General features: G+C 35.8%; 1 protein-coding gene across 10 annotated transcripts in view; it reads left to right on the top strand.

The window, feature by feature from the left end:
* Ttc3 (tetratricopeptide repeat domain 3) overlaps positions 1-19536 on the top strand; it is a 118477-nt gene that overhangs the window by 88663 nt on the left and 10278 nt on the right. For all 10 annotated transcript variants that reach the window (XM_076868596.2, XM_076868599.2, XM_076868594.2 and 7 more), the window contains 7 exons: positions 1332-1481; positions 10869-11008; positions 12596-12664; positions 13913-14009; positions 15323-15423; positions 17768-17858; positions 18372-18473. In XM_076868596.2, the coding sequence (XP_076724711.1) occupies positions 1332-1481; positions 10869-11008; positions 12596-12664; positions 13913-14009; positions 15323-15423; positions 17768-17858; positions 18372-18473 (750 nt within the window). The remainder of the gene's footprint in view (positions 1-1331; positions 1482-10868; positions 11009-12595; positions 12665-13912; positions 14010-15322; positions 15424-17767; positions 17859-18371; positions 18474-19536) is intronic.

Here is a 19536-nt window from a genome sequence, read left to right as displayed (position 1 = left end):
TCAGACTTTGAGAAGTTGGCACACATCCCTAATCTTTGTTTTTCTGATTAAAGACAAAAATAATGTATTTCAAAGTTTAAATATAATAATGTAGAGGTGGCACTTAATTTCTTACCTACTCTATGATGATATGGGGGCATATAAATTTAATTCATAGTACTAGGTTGCTATCGATTGGGATTCTTTTGACAAATTAAGAATGAAAATAGAGATAACTAAGATCTTAAACTATAAAATCTTGCTTGTGGGTCGCAAGGTTGAACATTTAATCTGTTAATTAAACATCAAGTCTGTTCACAGTGCTAAACTCTCAATCTGTACAGACATAAATGGGGCTTTTCAAAGTGGACTGTCAGGTGTTATAGATAACAGTTCTCTGATAAATCACAAAATTATAAATACTTGATTCCCTGCCTTTTTACACTTGGAAGATGCTCAGGTATTGTGGGGAGATAAACGAAATATCGAAGATGGCCCAGTTTTGTGCCTTTGAGATAGATCTCTGAAACCTGGCTGTCACAGGAGGGCAGTCTCCTGCAGCTGGGAGAAGTTTTGAGTATCCAGCAGATATTCTCATAATAGAAGTGTATAATTGCCAGCAGCCCTAGGTGTATAAAAGGTTTTTAAAAAGCTTTACATAATAGGGGCTGGGGATATAGCTCAGTTGGTAGAGTGCTTGCCTCACATGTACAAGGCCATGGGTTCAATGCCCAGCACCACATGCACACACAAAAAAATTGGCAAATCTTACCGTATGTTAATTGTACCTCAATAAAAAAAAAATTGACACAAAAACATTGTTTTTAAAAAAAAGCCTTACATAGTAATGTTTATTGTAGTATGATTTCTGGGTTTTTGTTTTTGTTTTGAAGCTGGTTCATGAAACAGATAGCTAGAAACAATTCTTGATAACAATTTATCTTTTTTAAATAACCAGCAACTGTGCATTTGAAACATGTAAAAGTAGGACCAAAGTTATGTTATATTCTATTCATATATATGATCATCTTTTAAAAGCTACTAAATAGTTTGTGATGTTAATCATACAGTAAAATTCAAATGAAACTTGTTCTAATACTGAACCTTTCTAAAACAAGCAAATATTCACAACCAATTATAGTACAGATTGAAGTTTCATTATGAATTCCAGTAACATGACTAATTATATTTTAAGAGCTGGCTCTACTAAGCAAAGTTTAGAGGTTTTAAATTCCTGAATTGTGACATTTTCCTTGTAAATTCTCCTCTTCCTTTTATTCTCTTTTGTTTATTTTAAAAGACAATTCAGAACAAGTTCATAAGTAGGCATTTTAAATGATTTTTAATTTTAGGGGGATATTTCACATATTGAAAAGGAATACCAAGTATTACAAGAGCAGCTTAAGGAAGCATGTGAAAATTATGAGCAGATAAAACTCAACAGCTCAGAAGAGACCAGAGACCTGGAAGAAAAGTTGAAAAGGAACTTAGAAGAGAACAAGGTAATCCTGTCTGAAGCCCTCCTTAATTGCATATGGCATAATTGGGAACATATAACTGTGCTTATGAGCCTCCATTAGCTGAACCACACCGTTGGCTAAACAGAGAGGACTCTTTCTTAGAACAGTCTGTTTCAAATTTCTGTACTGCATATTCAAGTGACTGTGTACCTTGCAGTGCTATAAAACCTTTGCAATCTGGTTTTGAGAAAAGGGCTGTGAACATTAGCTTTCGTTTATCCATAATTCAGTTTACCTGGTTAAGTAAAAATCTCTCTCAAGGTGACTAAGTTCCAAGTTATATTTCTGCCTGTGCCTCTGTATCAGAGTTTCCAAGTGTGAGCTGTCAGTCTGGCTCCAGGGCTTAGCTCCAGACTGTTTTTATTCAAATAGTTCTAGTCTGCACATGGCTTAACTTGTCTGGGCCCTTGTGAAAAATTCAGGTAATAATTGCTCTATTTCATGGGTTTAGGTTAATACTTGTAAAGTACTTAAAACTGGCTGGTACAAAGTAAGGACTCAGTAAGTATTAGCTGCCACTATTATCACTATTGCTGTTATTACCATCATCTTCATCTATTTCTAAGGACATGTGACAAAACTCATGGGGAGCCTTGGAGATGTTAGAACTTCTCATCTAAAGTATCTTGTTTGACTATACTGGTATTTATTGTGGTAGTTGAGATTGACCATCAGTAAGATCTGGCTAGTGGAATAATACTAATTAGGGGAAAGACCAGATTGCAATTTGTGGGACAGTGGAATTATATATGTGAGGAACATTGGTAAATTACTTTTTTTCCTTTTCGTTTGTTACTTTTTAAAAACAACTATCTTCTGTTCAGAAACAGAAGGAGATTAATTATTTAAGAAGAGAAGAATTTGTTTCAGAAGTCTGGATTACCAGCTAAAATAACACATTAAATAGTGAAAATCAGCTTAGTGGGACATTTAATCAAGAAACTCATTTGTTGAGATTTAAGAATACACAGAAGAAAGGGTTAGTTTGTAAAAGTAACTGCCATAACATTTCCCAAGAACTGTTTGCACTCAGGACAGGACTAAGGAGATTCCAAGGATGGGAAGAGTTAGATGCAGACACTTTCTGCTTAATTGTCTGGTTGGGGAAGGGGAAATAAAAAAAAAAGTCCTGTCTAGCGTGTGACACCCAGAACACAAGTCTGAGTAAACCAGTTGGAAGGTGTAACAGAATTAAATATTTTTTATATTGCCTCCGGCAAATTCAGTGTTTTTATAAATCCAGTGTGAATATCTGTGTCCACCTGTGTGAGTAATAAGGCAGATTTGGGGAAATGAACACTTATGTAAGGGTGGGTGTTTAATGAATGAAATTGTTTTTTATGGCAGAGGCTTTTCCAGTTTTATAAACTGGTAGTCTGACTAGATGCTTGCTATGACAGTAGAATCCATTTTGTTATCATTAAACAAGCATGAAATATATCTTATTCTAGTTAGATTCTTGAGGATGTACATGATGTTGGGATTCACTGTGATATTTTTATATACGTACATAGGAAAATTATGTCAGATTCATTCCACTTTTTTCTATCCCCACCCCCCACCTCCCTATTGTCTTAAGCTACTGAACTAAAATTCTCCACCCTCCCACCCAGGGCTCTGTTGTTTGTATGGTTGATCAGGAAGCTCACTGGACAGAAAGCTTCCAGGGAAGAAGGCTGTGATGGAGTGGCAGCTCTGACTGCTGGGCTCTGGCTCTTGTGCTTTTTTAACTTGGTACAGCCTTGGATCTGCTGTCATGTGGCTGTACTCAAGTTAGTCTTTTTTTTAAAAGGGCAATTATTTAGTACCTCAGATTATAGTCTTGTAAGGTTATTATGATTACCAAATGTACCTATTTCCTGTCAGGATAAATTGCTAACCTGATTTTTTTTGGTTAGTATCTACACAAAAGCAGATGGAATTTAACCATGGTATTTCTTTATTAATCATAAGATAGCTATGTCATTAAAGGGTGGTTAGTACAAACATGAGCCTGTGTAGTATTTTTACTGGCTGAGGGGTGTGTGTGTGTGTGTGTGTGTGTGTGTGTATGTACACGTGCATACATGTAGGTGGAATACTTTGTGGCTTTTGTTGTCTGACCTCCCTTAAATACTTGTTGCCAAGTAGGTCCTCATGCCCCAGCATAACCTTGTTTTTTCACATAATCTCCCAACCAAAGAGTTTAGATCCACGGTGAGATCAGTGGCTCAGAATGGAAAAACAAGATAGGCAAGAAACAAAGTTGGCCAGGCTGCCAACAGTAAGGCAGGCAAATCAACATCAGTCTAGAGAGTAGAATTGAACCATGTAGACTACAAGATTTTGTAAATACAGTAGATTTGGGGGAGTTACTGTCACAGTAATGCCTTGACAAATTCAGGATCAGAAGGTTTTAGCAAGGAAAATGTGGGCAGGACTTGTCTCCAAAATTTGGAGAGCATTACTGAACTGTTGTTGAACCAATGCCACCTAGGAACAGTAGGCTGTGTGTTTCACAGCTGTCTAAATCACCTTCCCTCTAGTTAGGACTCAGTCTTAAAAAGGAACTTAACCAGTGTAGCCAGCTGGCTGAGTTGGCAACTAAAAAACCTCACAAACACAGAAATATCTTATTGGGGGTCAGGATAGTTCTGAGACCTCAGTTGTCAGCTCCCACACTGGAAGGCAAGGGGGCAAGAAAGCACATCCGAACTCCTCTATTTATCGAGTAAGGACATTCAATAAAAAGTTTCACCTAAATAAGGCGAGGAATTGGGTTTTAAAGAGTGGAGTCTTGCTTGATGGTGTCTTGTGGTCAACAGATTGACATCTTGGCAAGTCACACCCATCTCAGGTACTGTGTGGGATCACAGGCAGTGTGAGAAAAAAGGCACACATGTGTCACACAGCCCAAAAAGGACGTAACGCCAGACCAGTTCTCTCATACGCTCAAATGCTCACACAGCCCGTGGATGGCTTGAGACAGACCAGCCAGCAAATCTGTTTCCCAAGAAGTTGAAACTGCATATCTAAGGCTAAGATGGAGAAATGGCTTCTAAGTCACTATCACTTCTGACTCCAGGGCCATTATTTCCCATGAAGTCTGTATGTGATGACTTTAGGATTCAGCGTCCTTCCTGAGGAAGAAGGCCCGGTGTCTTAGACATGTTCTGAGCCTAAGGAGGAAGTTCAAGCTGTAGGGAATCTGACAGGAAGTAAAACATCAAATGTTCCCCTAGAGCAAATATGAAGTCAGGATTTCATTAAGCAACCATTGATAATAGTGGGATTTCAAGCTGGGAAATATTTAACATGTTGCTTTTAGCTATTTTTTTTAATAGTGCTCTGATTCATATTCTCTTTCTTAAGAGATTTTTTTATTTATATGTGCCCTGTATTTATGAGCACATGTCATACCCAGATCCTTCACTGCCATTGAATGGATGATGCTTCAAAAAGGACAAAAAACTTTTAGAACATTTGTAAGTTCGGATGTTTCAAAAAGTAGCACGTGCAGAAGAAACTGGCAAAAAGGGCTATGTGTCAGTTGGCATTGAATCTGACCCTCCAGAGGAAAAGGAACTCACATCACCTCAGAAGACATTTTCATTTCTCTTTATCACACAGCCAACCCAAATGCCTTTAATAAAAAGCCAGAGAAGGATCCAAGATGGCAGGCTAGAATGAGGCTCATTCTGTGTTGCTCAGTGACTTGGAATACTTTTTCTCTGCGAGTGATTAGAGGACCCCGACAGCTACTCCCACACAGTAATCCTGACCATGCTTTCCATGCAGGACACCTAGCTGCTGCCCGTGCACAGAAACTCTGGCCGCCACTGCCTTGTGGACCATAGTGTACCAGTGTGGGGCTTCCCCAGTCACCTCCATCTTGGGACATTGCAACCACTGCCATACTCCCCTACACACAGTTGCCTGTACCTATGGACACCGCATAGCCCTCAGCCACAACACTGTATGTCACACAGCTGTATCTCTGAACAGGCCACCCACCACCACTGCCCGACCCCACCTGACCAGACACCCCATAGCGAAAGCAACCACTTCCATCTTGGGACATCTTCATTGCCATCTTTAGTTGGGGTAACCCCCAGCTTGGAACACCAGCTGGGACTTAGAAGCAATATCAAAGATAGGTATTGGAATGCTGCAGGGACACTATAAGCTTATAGGGTAAATATAATGCCTCAGACTGCAGTGCAAGAAGGGAAGAACAACATGAAAAAACAAGGGAAGAAAGTGCCCCAAACAAACCAAGATACTACATTATTAGAATCCATGGCCAGCACAACAGAAGAAATGACAGAGAAGGAGTTCAGGATGTACAGAATTTAAATATTCTATGAATTAAAGGATGATATAAGAGAACAAATACAGGCAGCAAAACATCATTTTGATGTAGAGCTACATAAGCAAATACAGAAAGCAAAAGATTACTTTAATAAGGAGATACTGGTTCTGAAAAAACCCCAAACAGAATTTCTTGAAATGAAAGAAAAAATAAACCAAATTAAAAACTCTTAAGAAAGCACCACCAACAGATGAGAACTCTTGGAAGACGGAACCTCAAGATGATGAAGACAAAATATATAATCTTGAAAAGAATGTTGACCACAAGTGAAGATTATAAGAAACCATGAGCAGAATATTCAAGAATTATGGGATAACATCAAAAGACCAAATTTAAGGGCTGGGCTGGGCTGGGGCTGGGGCTCAGTGGCAGAGCACTTGCCTAACATGTGTGAGGCACTGGGTTCGATCCTCAGCACCAGATAAAAAACAAATCAGTAAAATAGAGATATTGTGTCCATCTACATCTAAAAAAAAATTCTAAAAGAAAAAAATTTAAGAATTATTGAGATAGAAGAAGACATAGAGTTACAAACCAAAGGTATGAACAATCTATTCAGTGAAATGATATCAGAAAATTTTTCAAACATGAAGAATGAATTGGACAATCAAATGAAACAGGCTTACAGGGCACCAAATGCACAAAATCTCAATAGATTCACACCAAGTTACATTATAATGAAAAGGCCTAGCATATAGAATAAGGAGAGAATTTTAAAAGCCACAAGATAAAGGAATCAGATTACATATAGGGGAAACCAATTACTCTGCCGATTTTTTTCAACTCAGACCCTGAAAGCCAGAATATCCTGGAACAACATATACCAAGCTCTGAAAGAAAATGGATGCCAACCAAGAATCGTATATCCAGCAAAATTAAGCTATAGATTTGATGATGAAATAAAAACCTTCCATGATAAACAAAAGAATTTATAACCTGAAAGCCTGCACTACAGAACATCCTTGGCAGAATAGTCCATGAGGAGGAAATGAAAAACAATAGTGATGGGCTGGGGTTATGGCTCAGCAGTAGAGCGCTCACCTCACAAGTGCAAAGTCCTGGGTTCGATCCTCAGCACCACATAAAAAATAAAGTATTGTGTCCAACTACAACTAAAAAATAAATATTAAAAAAAAAACAATGAAAATCAGCAAAGGGAGGTATTACACTAAAGGGAAAACCAGTCAAAGGAGGAACCAAGTCAAGTTAAATACCAAAAATAAAAATGACTGGGAAAACAAATCATGTCTTCCTGAATGTTAATGGCCTAAACTCACCAAATCAAAAGACAAAGACTGGCATATTGGATTTAAAAAAGAAAAAAAGATCCAACAATATGCTCCCTTCAAGAGACTCATCTCATAGGAAAAGACACCCACAGACTGAAGGCAAAAGGTTGGGAAAAAAACATACCACTCACATGGACTTCAGAAACAAACAGGGGTTTCCAGGCTCTATTTTATTTATTTGTTTTTTATCATATCAAATAAAGCAGACTTTAAGCCAAATTTAATCAAAAGTGATATAGAAGGACATTTCATACTACTTAAGAGAGGCATACATCATCAACAAGGTATGGCAATAATAAATATATATACCCCAAACAGTGTAGCATATACATTCATCAAACTCTTCTCAAGTTCAACAGTCAAATAGACCACAACACAGTAATACTGGGTGACTTTAACACACTTCTTTCACCACTGGATAGATCTTTCAAACAAAAGCTAAACAAAGAAACTAAAGAACTCAAAAATATAATTGATAACTTAGACATAGATAGAATATTTCATCCATCAATGAGTGAATACAGTTTCTTCTCAGCAGCTCATGGATCCTTTTCTAAAATAGATCATATATTATGCCACAAAGCAACTCTTAGCAAATCAAAAACGTAGTGATACTACCCTACATTCTATCAGATCATAATGGAATGAAATTAGAAATTATTGATAAAATAAAAAATAGAAGATACTCCAACACCTGAAGACTAAATAATATGCTATTGAATGAACAATTGGTTGAAAAAGACATCAAAGAGGATTAAAAAACTTCTTAGAGGTAAATGAGAACACTGATACAACATATCAAAATCTCTGGGACACTATGAAGACAGTGCTAAGAGGAAAGTTCATTGCATGGAGTTCATTTCTTAAAAGAAGAAAAAGTCAGTAAATAAATGACCTAACACTACATCTCAAAGACCTAGAAAAAGAAGAACAAATCAACACCAAAAGCAGAAGACAAGAAATAATTGAAATCAGAGCTGAAATCAATGAAACTGAAGCAAAAGAAACAATTTAAAAAACTGACAAAATAGAAATTTGGTTCTTTGTAAAAATAAATAAAATTGATAAACCCTTAGCCATGTTAATGAAGAGAAGGAGAGAAAACTCAAATTACTAAACTCTATGATCAAAAAGGAAATATCATGATGGACACTACAGAAATGCAGAAGATAATTAGAATTTTTTTTTGAAAATTTGTACTCCAATAAAATAGAAAATATCAAAGGTATCGACAGATTGGAGTCATTTGATTTGTCCAAACTGAATCAGGATGATATACACAAGTTAAACAGATCAGTTTCCACCAATGAAATAGAAGACACTGTCAGAAGTCTACCAACGAAGAAAAGCTCAGGACCAGATGGATACGCAGCTGAGTTCTACAAGACCTTCAAAGAAGAACTAGTACCAGTACTCCTCAGATTATTTTATGAAATAGAAAAAGAGGGAACACTTCCAAACTCATTCTCTGAGGCCAATATCACCCTGATTTCAAAATCAGACAAAGACACATCAAAGAAAGAAAACTTCAGACCAATATCTCTAATGAACATACATATAAAAATTCTCAATAAAATTCTGGCAAATTGAATACAAAAACATCAAAAAGATAGTGCACCACGATCAGGTGGGGTTCATTCCAGGGATGTAAGGTTAGTTCAACATACGAAATAAATACATGCCTTCAATAGATACTTAAAGATAAGAATCATATGATCATCTCAATAGATGCAGAAAAAGCATTCGACAAAATACAGCACCCCTTTGTGTTCAAAACACTAGAAGAACTAGGGGTAACAGGAACATATCTCCAGGCCAACATCATTCTAAATGGAGAAAAGTTGAAAGCATTGCTTCTGAAAACCGGAACAAGACAGGGATGCCCTCCTTGATCACCTCTATTTAACATCGTTCTTGGAACTCTAGCCAGAGGAATTAAACGAAAGAAATTAAAGGGACACAGATAGGAAAAGAAGAACTCAAACTATCACTATTTGCCAATGATATGATTCTATACCTTGAAGATCCAAATAATTCCATCAGAAAACTTCTAGAACTGATGAATGAATTCAGCCAAGAATCAGGATATAAAATCAACACCCATAAATCAAAGGCATTTCTGTACATCAGTGACAAATCCTCTGAAAGAGAACCTAGGAAAACAACCCCATTTACAGTAGCCTAAAAAATAAATAAATAAATAAAATAATTAAATACTTGGGAATCAGCTTAACAAAAGAGGTGAAAGACCTCTACAATGAGAATTATAGAATGCTAACGAAAGAAATTAAAGAAGACCTTAGAAGATAGAAAGATCTCCCTTGTTCTTGGATAGGTAGAATTAATATTGTCAAAATGACCGTACTACCAAAAGCACTATACAGATTTAATGCAATTCCAATCAAATCTTAATGACATTCCTCATAGAAATAGAAAAAGCAATCATGAAATTCATCTGGAAAAATAAGAGACCCAGAATGGCCAAAGCAATCCTTAGCAAGAAGTGTGAAATGGGTGGCATCATTATCCTAGACCTTAAACTATACTACAGAGCAACAGTAACAAAAACAGCATGATATTGGCTCCAAAATAGACTTGTAGACCAGTGATACAGAATAGAGGACACCGAGACAAACCCTCACATAAATACAGGTGTCTCATACTAGACAAAGATACCAAAACCATATATTGGAGGAAAGATAGCCTCTTCGGGCTGGGGTTGTGTTTCAGCAGTAGAGCACTCGCCTCACTCGTGTGAGACCCTGGGTTCAGTCCTCAGCACCACATAAAAAAATAAATAAGTGAAATAAATGTATTGCATCCAACTACAACTAAAAGATAAAATATTTTTTTTAAAAAAGATAGCCTCTTCAACAAATGGTGCTGGGAAAATTGGAAATCCATATGCAGCAAAATGAAACAAAGGCCCTATCTCTCACCATGCACAAAACTCAACTCAAAGTGGATCAAGGACCTAGGAATCAAACCAGAGCCCCTTCGCCTAATAGAAGTAAAAGTAGGCCTAAATCTTCATCATATCTGATTAGGCCCTGACTTTCTTAACAAGACTCCTACAGTGCAAGAAATAATATCAGGAATCAATAAATGGGATGAATTCAAACTGAAAAGCTTCTTCTCAGCAAAAGAATCAATCAGTGAGGTAAAGAGAGCCTACAGAATGTGAGCAGATTTTTACCACACACACATCAGGTAGAGGACTAATCTTTAGGATATATAAAGTACTCATGTATGAAGACATAAATGGTGTGACTCTACTTTTTGTACAACCAGAGACATGAAAAATTGTGCCCTATATGTGTACTATGAATTGAGATGCTTCATGTATAACTAATTAGAATAAATAAATAAATATTTTAAAAAGCTGCCAGAGGCATCTCACTCATATTTTTAAAAGCAAACAAAAAACCTCGGACTTGTCAAGTAAACGTACAAATTATGTCTAGATTGGGGAATCATGTAGACTGAAGAGTGGAGTGTGAATACCTATGGACACGTTGAAGTGGTTCTTCAGTGTAACCTTCCTGGGGTCAGATGCACTTAGTGGTTAGGATGCAGCTGTGTTGTCTCTATCCCATGGCTGGCCACAGGGGCATAGCCTGCATAGGTGCAAGTTTATGTGTACTGTTCCCTTGAACTCAGGTGTCTTAGTGTAAGCTAAGTAAAAGTAAATCTTGTCATTAATTAAAGTACTTTCTAAAATGTTTTTAGATCTCAAAGACAGAATTAGATTGGTTCCTCCAAGATTTGGAAAGAGAAATTAAAAAATGGCAACAAGAGAAAAAAGAAATCCAAGAAAGATTAAAAGCACTGAAGAAGAAAATTAAAAAGGTTTTAAATACAAGTGAAATGTAAGTAACAATAGAAATCAATAATCCTTGCTTTTTTTAGTATTGTGGGATTTTTTATTATTTTCACTTTTTTATATTAAATTTCAAACTGTATCAAGGCAAAATTGATAGATACTGTTTTCACAGTGTTTTTATCTTGCTTTAAAAAGCATCCATTGAGATCTCATCTAAAACTATTTCAAACTTATAATGTTTTCAAATTAATTTTGTAAAAGTGAGAATGGATTGAGCCTGAGAATCAACAAAGGAATTGATGTCCTGTTCATATGAACACAAAGGAATTGATGTCCTGTTCATATGAACACCATTCTCACTATGAACATTACCTTTGACCTTCTTTTTCCTCATTGGTAAAATTAGGGGGCTGACTAGATCTAAGGTTCTTTCCAGCATTAAAATTCTGTGATGATTACTTCACTCATACTTTTATTATGGATCTGTAAATTATTAAAATTTGGTCTTATTAATATGAAGAATTTGCTAGAGTATAGATCTGAGCATAACTGTCAAGAGGGCCAAGTGTGTTTTTTAATATCCCCTGTGATCCATTCCTAACCTCCTGCTCTAAACAGTGAGTGTTGTCATGTGATTCCTCAGCTTATCCACTGTGGTGTAACAAACAGTCAGAGTCCGTAGCTAAAGTTAATAGCCATTTTATTTGCTCATGTTCCTGCAATCTGGATTGAGTTCAGCTAGACCATTATTCTTCTGGGATGGCAGTTAAACTGGCTATTATTGGAAACGTGAGGGGTTTTATCAAGTACAAGTAACTAAATAGGAATATTAGGAGAGCATGAAAGAGGCAGAATCTGCCTGGTTTAGGTATCGCTTAAGTCAGAGACTTTCACATTGTGTCCGAAGGGTTATCAGAGAGTGTGTGTGCATATTCTAATTTCATTCCAAGTCTTGTTGAGGAGGAGGAGGAGGCCGGTTGCATTTTGACTGAGAGTCTATGTGTTCTAATCTAAATGAAAACTCCTGATGATGATGTCTCATTACCTGTGCTTCCTCTGGTTAAAACCACCTGAGGCATGCATCCTGGACCAAGGTAGTGATTTACCAGTAATCAGGTGACTTAGAGTGAAGAAGAAGCTCCAAGTATAAAGGAAAATTTCCTACAAGGAAAATGACCCCCAAATTCTTGCTTAATTGGAAAGATAAATTTAAAAATGGCATCAAGAGAAAAAAAGAAATCCAAGAAAGATTAAAAGCACTGAAGAAGAAAATTAAATGAGATACTAGAAGAAGATTAGATTAGAGGGGCTGGGGATGTGGCTCAAGTGGTAGCGCGCTCGCCTGGCATGTGTGCGGCCCGGGTTCGATTCTCAGCACCACGTACAAACAAAGATGTTGTGTCCGCCGACAACTAAAAAATAAATATTAAAAAAAAAAATTCTCTCTCTCTCTCTTCTCTCTCTCTCTCTTTAAAAAAAAAAAGATTAGAATTAGAAGATACTAGAAATGAAGCAAAATATAGAAACAAAAAAAAAATTTAAGAATGTTGTGTCTAGATATGCTTTCCTGTGTAAAGTTGTATTGAAAAAAATCTGAAAATTAATTAAAATTTGGTGACTTATGCTTTTATAGGTCTGCCCCGAAAAATGATGGGATGGATAACAAACCTGAATTACATCTGGATCAGTCCCTTGAAATCAGGCAAAGGAAATTTAAATTTATTTTTAGTACCTTCTTACACTTTTACTATCAGAAGCACAAGCATTCTAAGACTTCTAAATCTGTTGCTCCTCCCCCACCCCTGTTTCTTTTAAATAATTATGTATCTTTTATTTTTAAACTAATGTTTAAGTGTATTTTTGAAGTATTTTGATTTTACTAGGTTTCTGCTTTTATTTCATGTCAGTATAAAAAATATTGTTGTCAATCGTTCCTTTTATTTTCTTGAATTGATTGAAACTAAAAATGTGTTTTAAAAACTTTTATTTTGGACTAGGGGTGTAGCTCAGTGGTAGAAGCACTTACGTAGCAAGTATGAAGGCCTGGGTTCTGTCCCTGCATCACAGAAAAACTACTTGTATGTTACTCAGCTATAGAATGATAGTTTATTACATTGTTAGTCTGTAATTATATGTTTATTAAAAATTGTTGCTGGGCATGGTAGCACACACCTGTAATCCCAGTGGCTCGGGAGACTGAGGCAGGAGGATCATGAGTTCAAAGCTAGCCTCAGCACTGGGGAGGTGCTAAGCAAATCAGTGAGACCCTGTCACTAAGTAAAATATAAAATAGGGATTGGAATGTAGCTCAGTGGTAAAGTGCTTCTGGGTTCAACCCCCAATAAAAAAATTATTTAAAAAAAATTTTTTTAATTATAAAGCTGCAAAAAATTTTCTTGTAATCTTTATTAATTGTCCTTATATGTTTTCACATACTTGTGATCAATGTATTAGTGGTAATCAGTCACATTTTGCTTTTCTCATTTAATATTGTTTCACATGCACATTTCTATTCCCATCATGGTCCATAGTCATCTTTTTTAGCCACCACTTTCACTGACACTTTTTAGCTGTTACAAAAGTATGGCCATGATCTGTTTTGTACGGATCACTTTATTCTTTGGGATCATTTTCTTGTGTGAGAATAGAATTTCTGGCTGGTGAAGGAAGTTTTATAAAGTTTATCAAAGTAACCAGATTATACTCTACCTACCCTCATAAAACTAGTGACCTGTACAGAACCTTCGCTTCTTTCTCAGCATTCCTACCAAATACTCATTTCTTCTTTTGATCATTCATGAAGTTCAGAGAATGCATATGAATCTGTGTGTTGTGTGGTAAAATATGAGGCAGGAAGTTACTCTAGAAAATGTAGAAAGCTGTCCTGAATCCTTTGTATCCCTACTCCCTAGATTTGTTTTAAAGTTTTTTTTTCTTTTAACATTTGCAGTAATACATTTACAAATGAGAAGATGAAAATAGAAGAATGTATAAAGAAAGGGAAAGAGCATTATGAAGAGAGTCATCAAAGAGCTGTGGCTGCAGAGGTGAGGTTATGACTGGTGGATGGAAGGGTTTCATTTGTTTACTGTTGGGTCTCTTTAATTACATGTGAGGCATAACTGTATTACTGGCAAGTATGGAGGTTAGGGTTATCCTATTACTCATAATCCTTTTTCCCTAAAATATCCACTCTTTTTCCTTGGCTATTCCTTTCTAATTTTTATACATGCTTTGTTACATAGATTTACTCATAATGTACATCAGATTTTATAACCTGTTTTCCTTGACAGTATAATTCAGTCATTTCCCATACTCTACATTTTGCATAGCTTCATATTTAATCAAGTGATATAAAAATGTAGGCAACCATAAAACATTTGCCAGTTCTTAAAAAGCAAATGAAAATAACCTCCTTATTAAGAATATATTCCTCCCTCCCCCTAAAAGAATATATACCAATGTCATTGTACTATTTGAGAAACTACTGAGACAAAAATGAAAAGACAATGTCTGGCTTTATTTTTATTTTATGTATGTTTTTCTAGCCTGTCTTAAGAACATCAAGCTATCTGAGAAACAAATGATATGTATTGGTATATGTATCTATGATTATTCTGGGAAAATAAAAAAAACAATTAACCTATGTAGTCTGCAAATATTAGACCTTTCAATTAAATATAGACCCTTGTTACTGCTTCTGGTGAAAGTACAAATACTTTGTGGGCCCTACCCCAGTGTCTATATTCCTAAATTTGTTTGATTCACATTTATCACTGCTTGGCAAACCAATTTGCCTGGAGAGTCCTGTCAAGGTTACTGAGAACTGAATTAAAATGAGACTATTTTACATCTCCTGCAGTGATCTTTGCAAAAATGGCAAGTTGACTATGGGGAAGTCCTAAAGTTTGAAAGCATTCCCCAAAGGCTGATTGTGTTAATGCTGAAACAACTTCTTAGAGGCTTTTTGGTTGGGAAGGTACAGCCTCAGGTTTTATTCTGTGGGTCCCTGGGCCCTTCCTCACCATGGGGCAAGACAGTAGATAACCCCATTCCATAGTTGCATGCAATTAACCTGGCTCTGTTTTGTCTATGGTTTAAGCAGAAAGCCATTTACAGTTTCATATCCGCAAGAATGATCCTGAAGCACAGAATTTTAGTGTCATTTTGTTATTCTGTTTTCAAATCCCAAAGTTTTAATTTGTGTTTGCCTGGGAAAATGACATAATCAAGTTCTGGTGTTCCTGTCATCAGATCTTACTTAAGGAAGAAATGGTTTGGAATATTTAAGTTTTAACTCTTAAAATAGTTTCAGGATTTCATTTGTAAAATACTTAGATATCCTCTAATCTACTGGCAGGTATCTGTACTGGAGAACTGGAAGGAGAGTGAAGTGTTTAAGTTACAGGTCATGGCATCACAAGCAGAAGCCTATCTTAAGAACCTCAAGCTGACAAGCAGGTAGTGTGGCTTCCCAGGTGTTCTTCCCAGCATGTCATTTAGAAAAAACAAGTTAAACGTACTTGGAAAAACTTTTAAAAAATATTAGCATCATTTTATTTTTAGTAGTTACCCAATTGGTACATGTTCAATTGTAGAAAAAAATCAAAACATACAAACAAAAATGATTTTTATAAATTTTTCATAATTCCAAATGGAGATAAAACTAATTAATATTTTAGAATAAATTCATTTACATATTTAGGGAAAAGTGAATGTTTACTCTTTTTTTTTTCCCCACTAGGTAGTGTATAGCAAACTTCTTTTCATTCTGAAATGAAGTCAGTTTCTTGAAAATCAGTTCTCCAGCCTGATTTTAAAAGGTTGAATGGTGTTCCAGCATGTAGCATGTCAGGATTATCAAGTGGGATATTTGTTTGCAAATTTTTTTAAATATAAGCTGCACTCCAGTGAGCATCCCTACATCTAAGTGTTTTTGAACATTATTAGTCATTTCCACGCAAAAACTTTCTGAACAAAAATAGTATTTTCAGAGCTTTTTAAACTTTTTTCTCAGTGGCTTTTCATAATAACTGTTAGTCTGCATGACTGAATGTAGGAAAGTTATTATGAAGGACTTTAAGATTCACACATATAAATTTTTGAAATTCTTCATAATCTTTATCTGTTTTTGTTTGTTTTCCTTTGTTTTTAGAATCCTAGAGGGTTGTCTTTAGTCTGGCATTTAGCTGCTTTCTATGTGGTATTTCCCCACTTGGTTTTGGTTTTGTTTGTTGCTTTTTGGTACTGGGGATGGAACCCAGGGCCGCCTCCATGCTAGGCAAGTGCTCCACCACTGAGCTGCACCTCTAGGCCTCCGTGTTTGCACATGGGGGATTACTTTTCATCTGTTTTTTGTATCATGTTCAGGTTTTCAAATTTAATCCCAGATTTTTCATTCTTCCTAGTGCTTGCTTTTTTATTTGAATTTCAAACCCTCATAGTTGAACCAGAGATTGACTGGAAGAGTTATGGAGTAGTACATATAGTGTACTACACTGTAGTATATAGTATCCTTTCTTTTTATCCTTTATTTTCAAGATTTTTTTTTTAATCCGAAGACTTTTCTAATCAAAGGTGAACTGACATGCAGATTCAGATTACAGAACTAGTACAGCTGAGGTTATCAGCTAGTGTTCAGAAACCTCTTAAGTAATTCCCATAGGCTATGGATTGTGTCTTATCTGAAAAAAAAAGACACTCAGACCTTATTTTATCCAGTAGTATTGACTTTCTTCCATTAAGTCTTAGGTATATGTAGATTCTTGGGTATGCTCCGCTGAATACTGATCCCACCAAAGGATAGCAAAGGAGAAAAGTGGAGGAGGAGACCATTCTGAGTCTTCTTTGTAATAAATATGTAAGGAGAACTGATACAATTACAGATTGAAAGGAGTGTTGAGGCTTTAAATTAGGAGTACGATGTTTGTCACTTTGTGTGTGTGTGTGTGTGTGTGTGTGTGTGTGTGTGTATAGTTGTAGATGGACAGTATACCTTTATTTTATATTATTTTTATGTGGTGCTAAGGATTGAACCCAGTGCCTCACCCATGCCAGGCGAGCACTCTGCTTCTGAGCTACAGCCCCAGCCCCTTGTTTGTCACTTTAGATAGACTAGATTTATAAAGTTCTGAGGTTGTAAATTTATCTTAATCTCTAAGGCTGCATTCTTTAGTTTTATAGTTAGACGGGGATTTAGGTTTTATTGCAATTTTTGGAATATTCCAGGCTGACTAAAATTTTTAAAATGCAAAGGTAGTGTTTAATATTAAATATGAAGAAGTCAAATGAAGAACAGTCAAATTTTCAAACTTGTGGGGGAAAAAATTCAAGAGAATATCTTCTCTCTGCCCCTAGTTTAAGGGTTTTGTTTGTTGTCCTTTTGTTTGGTTTTATCCATAGTTAAGATATCCTTAAATGTCTAGGGGCAGGTTTACATGATTCATAATTCTTTAGAAGTAATTATGTACCCAGGCATAATGGTGGATACCTGTAATCCCAGCAACTCGGGAGGCTGAGGCAAGAGGATTGCAAGTTTGAGGCCAGCCTGAACAACTTAACAAGACCCCAAGCATTTTAACGAGACTCTGTCTCAAAATAAGAAATAAAAAATTCTGAGGATATGGCTCAGTGGTAAAGTGCCCCGAGTTCAATCCTTATTACAAAAAAAAAGTTAATATGTGAATGGGATGGTGTTGAATGTATCTTTTGCTAATGTTTAAGTATTTACTTTCATTTGCATTTAAATGCTTTCATTTTTTAAATTTCCCAAGTGGATATTAAATATGTTTTTAAACTTTTTCAGTGATTCCACAGAATATCCCAACATGGAGTCTGATATCTGTTCATGGGAATCATTTCTTTCTAATGTTACAAAAGAAATTGAGAGAGCAAAAGTAAGTTATGAAACGTTTTATAATTCTGTCAAAATATTTATGATGGTTACAGTTCTTGTGAGGCTGGTGTCTAATTTAAACCATTTCTTTTTTGACATGTTAATAATAATACTGCATTTTTGTTATCACTTATGAAATTAATGGTATTTTCTTAATTAATATTTTGGGGCTAAGGATATAGGATAGTAGAACATGTGCCTAGCATGCCAAGGGTCCTGGGTTCAATTCTCAGCAATACAAAACAAAAGAAATAAGAAAAATATGGAAATTATCTTAAATTTTGCCCCTGATTGATGAGATTAAATATATATAAGACTTTGGAGCATTCTGATTAAGGAGAATTAATGTTAATGTTCTTATTTTGAACAAATTTTCTTTAAAAAAATTGTCTTGATACTTTGCATCTCATTTGTTTCTTGGGAAGCTGTTGACTGTTTTATAGTGTTAATTGGAAATTATAGTTTTCTTGGAATTTGTTAGAGAAAAACTTCACATTTTCCCTTCCACCTACAGTCTGAATTTGAAGATCAAATTAAGGCCATTAAAAATGGTTCTCGACTCAGTGAGCTTTCTAAAGTGCAGATTTCTGAGCTTCCATTTCCTGCCTGTAACAACGTAAGTCAGTTGCATCTTTTTTTTTTTCTTTCCCTGAAACAAAACATAATGAACCACAGTTTCTTTTTTTAATGCGCCAAAGTTGTTTGTTTATTGTTTTCTGGGAATGGGATGAATTAACAGTTGCCTTAATGTTTTCATTATTGGTACCATTGATTAACCTTTTAATCTTTATAAACATTCTTATATAAATAGATCAGTTTTCTGCCTCTGTGCATTGGTGCAGGACTAAGGCAAATACTATTGGTCCATGTTTTTTCTACACTTTGATATACTATAGCCTATTGCCATTCTTTTCTAGACGTAGTATGTATGATGTGTATGTACGTTCTAGCATTTGAACAAATAATACAGAGTAGCAGTTTCCTTTGATTGAAGCAGGCCCTCTCTTCTGTACCACCTGGGATTATTATAATTTCTAGATACTTGAAGGCATAAAATCAAAATCTTAAAATTAAGATCTGTTTCCTCATCAAATATAGAATAAAAACTAGTGTATCTGAGATGTGCAAGACTTTATTGATCTAGCATACCATATTTTACTGCTAATGTGAGGTTGTTCTGAATCTTTTGAATACTAGTGATTGCTCTTATAAAATACCCCAGTAAAGAAAAGCATTAGTTGTATTTTGTGGGCTTTACAATATAGCTAAACCTAATGTCACTTTATTGTATTCTGGGATAGTTTTATCTGAAGTTTGCACACAGAGATTCTTTGTTAATACTAATTGAAATGAATTAGGTTCAAAGATGGTCAGATTTAAAGACTCTCTAGAAGAGTTGATTAGAGATGGATTTCAGATTGAAATCCTAAAGATGGGGAACATTTTCTACAGCACAAAAAGTGTCTTCCTGCTGGTACCCGACCTTTGCCAGGGATGCTGTTCCAGGCTATGGGTGGTGTTCCTTTCATCTGCCTTCAACTAAATGCTTAGACAGGGGCTTCCCTCTTGGCCTTCCCCTGTGGCCCTTCTGCATATACGTTGTATCTCCTATATCTAGATGGCTGGTTCCTTTAATCAGTCTGGTCTTAAATGTCTGAGGGGTACCTCAGACATTTAAC

Source organism: Callospermophilus lateralis, chromosome 10, assembly GCF_048772815.1.
Source record: "Callospermophilus lateralis isolate mCalLat2 chromosome 10, mCalLat2.hap1, whole genome shotgun sequence".
NCBI classification, from domain to species: Eukaryota; Metazoa; Chordata; class Mammalia; order Rodentia; family Sciuridae; genus Callospermophilus; species Callospermophilus lateralis.
This window is presented reverse-complemented; position numbering and strand designations above follow the sequence as displayed.